This window comes from Ictalurus punctatus, chromosome 12 (assembly GCF_001660625.3).
Source record: "Ictalurus punctatus breed USDA103 chromosome 12, Coco_2.0, whole genome shotgun sequence".
Classification (NCBI taxonomy): Eukaryota; Metazoa; Chordata; class Actinopteri; order Siluriformes; family Ictaluridae; genus Ictalurus; species Ictalurus punctatus.
In genome coordinates this window covers 13,924,013-13,934,815 of record NC_030427.2, presented here as the reverse complement: position 1 = coordinate 13,934,815, position 10,803 = coordinate 13,924,013, and the positions used below count along the sequence as shown (strand labels likewise).

General features: G+C 40.0%; 1 protein-coding gene across 1 annotated transcript; it reads left to right on the top strand.

Moving 5' to 3' along the window:
- On the top strand, positions 1-10,803 carry chrna1 (cholinergic receptor, nicotinic, alpha 1 (muscle)). Its single transcript, XM_017480783.3, has 9 exons — positions 1-138; positions 3,006-3,160; positions 4,942-4,986; positions 6,092-6,201; positions 6,428-6,623; positions 7,437-7,674; positions 7,783-8,006; positions 9,299-9,538; positions 9,790-10,803. The coding sequence occupies exons 1-9, from the start codon at positions 87-89 to the stop codon at positions 9,916-9,918; spliced, it is 1,389 nt and encodes a 462-aa protein (XP_017336272.1). The 5' UTR covers positions 1-86; the 3' UTR covers positions 9,919-10,803.

Sequence of the window (10,803 nt, the reverse complement as noted above, 5' to 3'; positions counted from 1 at the left end):
CACACACACACACAAAACTCTGAAGTGTTTCGCTTAAATGTCAGTCTGATCAGCTTTTCACTGAACTCTTTAAGCACAGCCTGGAGATGAATCACGCACGAGTGTCTCTGCTTCCTGGGATTCTTCTTCTTCTAGTCGGTGAGTTCTGTTCAGCTCCTGTTTGAGGATGGACTTGCTGAGTAGAATAGAAAAAAATTGCTTGTTTTTATTTCTAGGCAGGTAAATGTATAGTATCAAAGGTAAAAAAAAAAAAATCTACATCTTCTACTATAGTTATAGCTCTCCATCATCATGGAATAACTTCTAGAAACATGTGCAATTCAGATTTTCAGATATTTCTAAGGGAATTGTTTTGCAGTGATATTTGTTCTGTCTGAATGTTGTGTTGTCTTTTTTTGGCCAGGGCTAAAAGAGATTTTTTTTTTTTTGTCTTAATGTGACTACTCTGGTTAAATAAAAACTAATAATAAATCGCATTTTTAAAAAATAATATTGCACAAATTCTAATAATCGGAGAAGTTTATGAATACATGTTACAGTCTGTTGTGTCCAGCTTCATTTGTTCAGCTCACTTTACTGAAATATTAAAGTGAATGAGATGGTGAACTGTGACTGAATGCTGTGCTAATTTTTTAAAGTCTACCTCGAATGGCTGAGGAATCATGGGAATGCGCCGGTACGCATGTTTCAATGACAGGTGCACGTGTGCCGCATGCTTCATGTTTCTAATTCTGGTCACCGGCGCATGCATGCTTCGTTATTTGAGGGTTTTTAGGTTTTCAGGCCCTCCGTTAATGAAACTAAAGGTCATTGGAAATGGTTGTGAGGATATACGAGGTGAGGTTTTTTGAATTTCCACTTCGTATGAGCTCCTTTCTCAATAATAAAACAAAGTCTACCTTTGCATGATGCATTTCTGAAATCCTCAAGGTGTTGACTATCTACATACATGAAATGTTGACTATTGTAGAGGCATTTTGGAAATTAAACTAAATTCCAAATTCACCCCATTATGCAGCTGAGAAATGAATATACACAGAAAAGAGTAAATGATTTGAAATGTAGAATCCATTTCTGAATTCCTCATGCTGCTGGTAAATAGGTTGTGTTGTTGTAAAGTCCAATCCATTTAAAACATCAGGCCGCTTCCGGAAAAAGTGCTGGCTGATTTCCAGATGGCTTCTTAATCCCGACAGTAGCTTGCATAAGTATTCCCCCACCCACCTCCACATTTTGTTGGGTTAATACCTAGACCTGAAATGGATTTAATCGGAATTACATGTCGTCGCCCAATACAATGGTTTGGAAGTAGAATATTGAAAAATGGTAAAAGTCGTTATTGCACAAGTAACCCCCCCCCCCGCCCCACCATTGCTGTGAAACCCTTAAATAGGTTTATTTACCATCAGAAGACACATAATTTGTCTTATGTGATAGATGTGATATCTTAATAAAAGAAAGAGCATCATGGAAAACAAGGAGCTGTCAAAATAAGTCCGGGACCAAGTTCAGGAAAAGTGTCCCAAACTTTGAACATTGTTCAAATGTTGTTCTGTTTATTATTAATAACTGGAAAGAATATGGAACATGAAACGACGTCCACCAAAAGAACAGTAAGAGGGGAGCAACCATGTGTACAAAAGTCCATGTATGCAATATGTAAAAAAAATTTACATTTATGACTAATGACTTTTTTCTTTCATATGATTATGTTGATCCTTCTAAGAGGAATCTGTGGTCAAGCTCACCATATGATCCTTAGTTATGTAACAGGTGGCCATAATGAAAGGTTGCGTCAGGGGCAGCTGGTATAAATGTACTACCAGGGTTAATCCCTGCTTGTATTTTGAAGACAAAGACATCGGTATATGTAATGTTTCTTTTTTCGCCATCCATATGATGTTATTTGTTGTTAACAGATATCAACACAAGGCGGATTATTTCGCATATTTGTGGAACTTCTAGCGCAACAGCACCACCAACGATGGTTGTGAGAAAAATACATATGATAGGAAGAAACAAAGAGTGACACTGGGGCTGATTTCTTTCCATGCAGCCAATCAGTGACAGTCATGTCAGGCAATTTCACCGAGTGACACGCCCCCTAGAGTTCATCTCCATATACAGTATGGACTGATATTAAAAGTATAACGTTGTTTTTGTTGTTGATTGTTAGAGCCAGTATAGCACTGCAGATTTAAAATACTATTCGAAATCACAAATGTACATAGCTGTCTATCTGCCTTTAAGTATGTGGAATAGTTTGTTCCACATCATTCTTATTAGGCTACGTCATCGATGTGACCTTGTCATATAATGCATTGAGTTATTGACATAAATGAGATATTCGCTTCTAATCTAATGTAATAAAAGGATCAGCCATCATCCTATAATCCTTGGGTCACTGACATGAGCTATAAGAACATGTGTAGGTTTATACGAAAGAAAGAGAGACATTCTGTAGATTTGCTAAATGAGATGCCAGAGCAGGGGTGTCCGATCTTATTTGGAAAGGGCCGGTGTGGGTGCAGGTTTTCATTCCAACCAAGCAGGAAGCACACCTGAGTCTATTGAAAGCTAAGATCAACTGATTAAACAGGTGGAATCAGGTGTGGCTCCTGATTGGTTGAGATGAAACCCTGCACCCACACCGGCCCTTTCCGGATAAGATTGGACACCCCTGTGCTAGAGTAATGTTTACTCACATCTAAAATCCAATCAATGCAGAAATAACGGAGCAAATTCTCCACAAAGTGAGCTGAAGTGGTAATGTAATCGGCAAACTGATCCAAGAGCCAGAAAAGATCCTACTCGTCGCTGGAGATTGCACGTGCATGACGTGACTGGGCATATCCACCTCCAGCAGCTCAGATGACGTGTGTTTAGATGCGTGCCATGTGCAGTTGCCTGTCTCTGTCAGGACTAATCCCCCCTTTGTGTGTTTGCTTTTGTTGGATAGCAGGGATGTTTTAAAGTAACTCAAACTGTTTGTGTGTGTGTTGTAGGTCTAGGTTCAGGTCCAGGTCAGTGCTCTTATGATGAGACGAGACTGATAAAGAATCTGTTTAAAGGCTATAACAAGGTGGTCCGGCCTGTGAACCATTTCAACGACGCCGTGGTCGTGACTGTCGGGCTGCAGCTCATCCAGCTCATCAGTGTGGTAACTCCTCACAAAAAAAGCACCTCACACTGCTTTTGTGTTTTTTCTTTTATTCAGACAATTTCAGCAATTACTATACACAAATCCATAAAGCACTAACACAATTCACTGTATAGTTGTTTGTTCTTTTTTTCTCAGTGCTTGAAGATCACAGATGATACACACTTCTAACTCTAAAGTTTAACTGTGGCGATATTATTTTCCTTTCCTCGACTGGCCTTTTTTAAACATGGAAATCTATAATAAACTGCATAAATAATAATCCCGTAGGCCTATATTTCTTGTTTATGTCTCGGTAGAGCAACATTGAAATGCCATGCATCACTGTTTTTACATTTAAAATCAATTTTCCGACTTCATTTATTTCCAGGGTTGGGGGTTCGAGTCCCTCTTCCGTCCTGTGTGCGCAGAGTTTGCATGTTCTCCCCGTGCTTTGTGGGTTTCCTCCGGGTACTCGGGTTTCCTCCACCAGTCCAAAGACATGTGCTGTAGGCTGAGTGGCTAACTGGCATTTCCAAATTGTCTGTAGTTTGTGAGCGTGTGTGCGATTGTGCCCTGCGAGAGCTTGGCACCCCGTCCAGGGTGTCTCCTGCCTTGTGCCTTGAGTTCCCTGGGATAGACTCCAGGCTCCCACGACCGCACGTAGGATAAGTAGTATGGAAAATGGATAGATGGATGGCATTTATTTCCATATTTTGATTGATATTTTCATTCCTCTTTACAGTTTATGCTTATGCCAATATCATGTCATGCTAACTGTTATTATTAATGAATTGATTTGTACAGCACCATAACTGAACTTCAGCAGCGTAACATTTGGGTCATGTGCTTTCCTGATTATTCTCTAGATATAAAAAAATAACAATATAGAGATTGTCTATTATGCAGATGTAGATTACAATTATTAATTCACATGTCCTGTTTGATCTATCAATCTATCTATCTATCTATCTATCTATCTATTTGTCTGACTGTTTAATTTGGCTGATCATTCATTCATTTATTTATTTATTGACTTGCTTATATGACTGTTTTTTTAAATTTGGGTCTTTTTTTCTTTTTTTTTTCATTTTGATTCTCTCTCTCTCTCTCTCTCTCTCTCTCTCTCAAACACACATAAACCTCCTTACATTTAATCTACACATTAGAAGAACTCCAAGTGATTAAATCCGAAACATGGGTGTATCCTGGAACAATATAAATCTATATCACATGCAGAAAGGAAGATTTTGAATCGATATCCTTCAATCATTTTATTAAATCTTGAACTGAATATCTTTACTAAACCAGCATTGTTCTTGTTTGTTCTAGTTTTTGTTTTGTGATAATGGAAAAAAAAAAAAAATCTATGAAACCAAACACCTTTGTCTTAAGGATGTGCAAATGTTTGCACTGTACTGTAGTATTTAATATTTAATAATGTTCACTCTCTGTCATGGTTCCATGTTTCTACCTGATCAGATATTTCACACCCATAAATTTTTAAATACCACTTATCTCTCCATTTGTCTTTCAGCTTAATTAAACACAGAGTTCTATCAGGTTCTCCTAAGATTTTAGTTTCCCAAAAGGACATTGTGAATTCTTATATAATTACATGCACGATATCAGGATTTACTCTGATCTCTCTCTCTCTCTCTCTCTCTCTCTCTCTCTCTCTCTCTCTCTCTCTCTCTCTCTCTCTCTCTCTCTCTCTCTCTCTTTCTCTCTCTCTCTCTCTCTTCCGGTCTCTTTTATCTTACGCACACATTCACTTTCTCTCTCTCTTTCCTCACCCACAGGATGAAGTTAATCAGATCGTCACCAGTAACGTGCGTGTCAAGCAGGTCTGTGTCTCTTTCTGTGTCCTGTTGAAAATCACTCTAGGATCTTCGTGCTTACCTCTTATCGCGCTCTTATGACTGAGTTTGGCTGTTATTTAAGAGGTTAGATGTTTTTCCATGAGCTGTATCAAATCAGAGAAGTCAAAATACACGTCACTGCTGCAGACAGATTAAAGATAACTAACCGACTAAACCGTCTGCTTCTCAGACGCATGAGAATATTAAAGGCAAGGAAAATCACAGGTTGATATTTATGCGCTTGTTCTGATATGTTAGTGTTTCTGTAGTAACATCTCATTCTACAGGGACTTGTTTGAAAGACACGTTTATATTTGACATTTGGGGAAGGAGTCTCCAGTGTCAGCGCTGTAACAGTCAGATTTAAAGCTGTAATCTTCAGGACAGATGAGTTTAGACTTCACTACATGTTTCTCTGTAACATGGCAAGCTGCATTTGTTTATGGCTGATTAATAAAGAAGAGGGGAAAAAAATAGACTGAATAGGGGACCACTGTTTATAGCTACTATTAACTTATGACAAGAACGAAATTGCTTCACAGCCATTCTATAACATTAAATGTAACTACACATTAAGCGTGTGGTATAATGTTCTCTCATTAATGAAAATTGCAGCTGTTGGTGAATTGCTGTGATACAAGAGGAATAAAAGACATTCAGTTCATGCTGTTATTGGAAAATATACTTTATCACACCAATCGGTCATCAGTAGTTTTCCTATAACAGGGTTTTATTCATTACTTGACGTGTACTGACTGTACCGCATCACAAAAAGTCTCCGAAAATGTGACTTCATTTCATCGCCAAACTTTCTATGAACCTTAATTTGATCATTTTTCCATTGTAACCACTCAGGCTGCTGTGTTTTATAAAGAATACAGTGAAACAGTAGAAATATTTGCCTCTCTTCCCAAAGATGAATGGGTCAGTGAGTAAAAGTTCTGCATCTGATCGACTCGAATCACTAAACAGAATCATTTTGCAGCACATCACCAGTTTGCAGCAATAAGCGAAGCAGGAGAGTATTGATTTGTGGTCAATAAGGCGTGGTGCATATCCTTTCATTTTCTTTTCTTTTTCTTTCATTCAGCAATGGAAGGATGTGAACCTGAAGTGGAACCCAGACGACTACGGAGGAATCAAGAAGATTCGAATTCCCTCCACTGACATCTGGAAACCAGATTTAGTGCTTTATAACAAGTAAGCTCATGTTAGATTTCTGTACACTCTCAATGAGGACGCATCGAAAATGTCTAAATGGCCAAGTGTGTTACTTATATTTCTAAAGAATGAAGCATTCTTATATGTTCATAATGAGTCAATAGGGTAGGTATTTGGTATGCTACTGTCATTTATTTAGTTCCCATTACATGCAGAAATTGACTGTGCAGTTAAATGAGTGATGGTGTGTGATTGTGTGTTGCAGTGCTGATGGAGACTTCGCCATTGTGCACCAGACAAAGGTCTTGCTGGAACACACCGGGTTGATCACGTGGAATCCTCCAGCCATCTTTAAGAGCTACTGTGAGATTGTGGTCGTTTACTTCCCTTTTGATCTGCAGAACTGCAGCATGAAGCTCGGCATATGGACCTACGATGGAAACCTGGTTGTCATCAACCCGGTACACACACACACACACACAGTCACACACAGCTGAATGTAAATGCATGCCTTTCATGCAAACAAACAGTTCAGATAGTGAAAACAGAGCTGTCTCAGAGAGCCGACCCGAAGAGCTAACTCAGATCTGACCCAGAGCTGAATCAAAGTTCTAATTCAAAGAGCTGACACAAAGAGCCTAATAAAATAATTGGCTAAAAGAACCAACTCAAGGAGCCAACAAACAGTTCAGATATTTGAAACAGGGCTGACTCAAACAGCCAACCCAAAGAGCCGACTCAAAGTGCTGAATCGAAGAGCTGACTCAAAGAGCTGACTCAGAGTGCTTAGTCAAAGCACTGACTTAAAGAACCTTATAAAAGAACTGACATAAAGAACTGACTCAAGGAGCCAACTCAAGTACAAAAAAGGTCAGTGCTTTGTGTAGGACACTCGAGTTCTTCCACTCCAACTTTCGCAAACTATGTCTTCACGGAGCTCCCTTTGTGCACAGGGTTATCATCATGCTGGAACATGTTTTGGCCTCTTGGTTCCAGTGGGCCTCTTGGTTCCTCTGTGGCAACAGTTTGGGGAAGAACCACATATAGGTGTGATGATCAGGTGTCCACAAACTTTTGACCATATTGTGTATGTCAAGAATAATAGAGGGAATCAAACAGGGAGCTGGTTAGAGGATGTGAAAGAGGTTGGAGGCAGTGATAAAGGCTAAGGATGGACATGCATCATATTACAGAATGTTTATCACATTCAGAGAGAATGAAAACTGTTTTTTTTTTTTTAATTTAAATTAATATCGTAACACATTTGTGTGTAGGACAGCGACCGTCCAGACCTCAGTAACTTCATGGAGAGCGGTGAGTGGGTGATGAAGGACTACGGGAGCTGGAAACACTGGGTGTATTATGCATGTTGCCCAAACACACCGTATCTGGACATCACCTATCACTTCCTGATGCTGAGACTGCCGCTGTACTTCATCGTGAACGTCATTATCCCCTGCATGCTCTTCTCCTTCCTCGCCGGCCTCGTCTTCTACCTGCCCACTGACTCCGGTATCTCAGCAACTGTGTGCTGGCATGTGTATAAATTTAAACATCTCAGTTCTGCCGTATAATGCTAAATTATCTATCTGGTGTGTGTGTGTGTGTGTGTGTGTGTAGGTGAGAAGATGACCCTCAGTATCTCCGTCCTGCTGTCTCTCACTGTGTTCCTCCTGGTGATCGTCGAGCTGATCCCGTCCACCTCCAGTGCCGTCCCGCTCATCGGCAAATACATGCTCTTCACCATGATCCTCGTCATCGCCTCCATCATCATCACCATCATTGTCATCAACACGCACCACCGCTCTCCCAGCACACATACCATGTCTCCCTGGGTCCGCAAGGTACGCAGAGCGAAAATGATAATAAATAAATAATATTGAAATTGACAAAACTCCCTTTTGTGATTTTTAAATAGTTCACTGTGTTATAGATCTCAGTATTCGTGACATGCCTCTAAACTCAATGTAGACTTTCTCATTACTTCAGTACAAAAATAATATTTTAGATATTATATAGTTTGGGCGTAATGGTTAGCACGTCCGCCTCACACCTCCAGGGTCGGGGGTTCGATTCACACCGTGGCCCTGTGTGTGCGAACCCCCTTTGCGGGGGTTTCCTACGGGTACTCCGGTTTCCTCCCCCAGTCCAAAGACATGCATGGTAGGTGGATTGGCATTTCCAAAGTGTCCGTAGTGCATGAATGGGTGTGTGAATGTGTATGTGATTGTGCCCTTCGATGGATTGGCACCCTGTCCAGGGTGTACCCCGTCTTGTGCCCGATGCTCCCTGGGATAGACTCCAGGTTCCCCGTGACCCTGAAAAGGATAAGCGGTATAGAAGATGGATGGATGGATATTATATACATTATTTACTGTACACGAGCTCAGGTTGGGATCACGAAACACAGACTAGCTAACTAGTAATGTAGGAGAACGGGATTTTCTTCAGTAGTTAGTAGTTAGGTCAGGGCTATTCAAAGTATACAGAAAAAAAGCACTTTGTGTTAAGTAAAATGACAGCTTATGATTTCTTTGCTGTGTAAAATAAAGATGTTCATTGTGTTCTCTAAGTAAAAAAAAAAAAACCCAAACATTATATTTAATACATTTGATCAAAGATTTCTCTGTGCTAAGGTGAATGCTATGCCAATGCTAGCTTCCCTACACAACTGTAATGTCATGTAGAGGGTCTGTCATTATCGACTGGTATTTTAAGGTAAATCATACTCATAAATGATTTGGATGTAAAAAGGAATAACTAGAGCACTAGTTTATATTTAGTACATGACCATCCAGAGTAATTTTTGTTACAGCAGGATATGCAAAAGCTAATAGCATTGGCTAACCATGAAAGGGAAAGGGGCGGGTTTATTTGCATATTCATGCATATTCAATAGGCTCTTGTATTCTATGTGGTTAGGCTAATTATTCTGTGTTTTTTTTTTTGTTCTTGTTTTTTTTTTTTAAACCAAAAATGCTATTTATAATAAAAAATACGAGCAGTATTCCTGTACAAACTGATTTATTTTTGTACAGATCAATTGTGTAAAAGACATCATTATAAAGAAATCATTGTGTTCCCGAGTTGTTTTTTAGTCTGACTCTAATCTGAGCACCCTCTCTCCATGCTGCAGATCTTCATCGATACCATTCCGCACTTCATGTTCTTCTCCTCCATGAAGCGGCCGTCTGAGGAGCGGAAAGACAGACGCCCTTTTCCTGCCGACTTTGACATCTCGGACATTTCTGGGAAACCTGTGCCCTCTTCCGTCACGTTCCAGTCACCCATCATCAAACACCCGGAGGTGCAGAGCGCCATTGATGGTGTCAAATACATCGCTGAAACCATGAGAGGTGACGAAGAGTCCAACAACGTAAGAGCAATCTTTCTGTTCCTCATTCTCTCTCTATTACTTGCTTGCACATTGCCTTTTCTTCCTCTGCTTCTTCTCTTTTTTTTTTTTTCCTTTTTTTTTCTCAGGTTGTTAGATTTTAGACTTGTCCAAAGTTTGACCTCAGTGGAAATTTCCCATGTTCAGAACCAAGTCAAAATCTTCCTCTCCTCTCTAGCGCTTTCCTCTTTTGACAATCTCTCTTTCGTTCTTTCTCTCCCCCTCTCCTCCAGGCTGCTGAGGAGTGGAAGTTCGTGGCAATGGTGCTGGATCACATCTTGCTCTGCGTGTTCATGGCCGTGTGTATCATTGGCACGGTGGGAGTCTTCGCCGGACGCCTCATAGAGCTCAACATGCTGTAAGCGGAAAATTGCCCGGAGGCCTGAAGTGAAGCCAGGGGCTTGAGTTTAGCACCAGCCGCCATCACACAGCTTTCAGCTGGGCTGCGCTAGCAACAAGGTCTGCTTGGAGTGGATGGTAAAAGTGCACAGAGCCTAGTTTACTACTGAAAGCTCAGAAGCACACATAATCTTGTCTGATCTTGTCACTCTAATTTTCTTCAATTTCCTCCTTACACTTGTCATCTTGTCGATCGCAAACTAGCCGTACAGCTGCACTGCATTCTGGAACTTTCAGTCCAATGTCTCCAATGGATTTCTCATTAATATGATGTTGAACTTCACTGGAAAATGATGAGCGAGAAAAGAAGCTCTTGCTTAATTGAGTTCATTGAATTTCCCCTACTATTAAACCCCCTGTGATGTCAGCGCGGTAACACAACCTGATTACTAAACACATCAGATATTTCAACATGAAGGTGTTTCAGGGTGAAATTTCCCTTTAACTCCACAGTTTCTTTCTTTTCTTCATGATTTATTCTCATGATTCAGCTTTATCTATCTGCGGTTCTTGGTATTGGTATGACCACGGAAATGCCATGTGTTCAGTCTGTGCTGAGAAATGAAGACGTGTGACGTTACCTAAAGCACACGAATGTGTTTTGTGTTGATATACTGTGTGAACAGGTTACATAAGAGATCTTAGTTTTTTAAATTTCTGGTTCCGTAAAATAAATGCCTTAATATTTTAAAATTCAGATAGGAAAAACTTATTTCTTTTTGCACAAGAGTTAATGAGAATGAGAGCAGCGGTTCAATTACTGTTAATTACATTTTAGGATTTTGACCAGTGTTGATTTGAAATGCCAGTTTGCATGTATTTTTTATATATATATATATATATATATA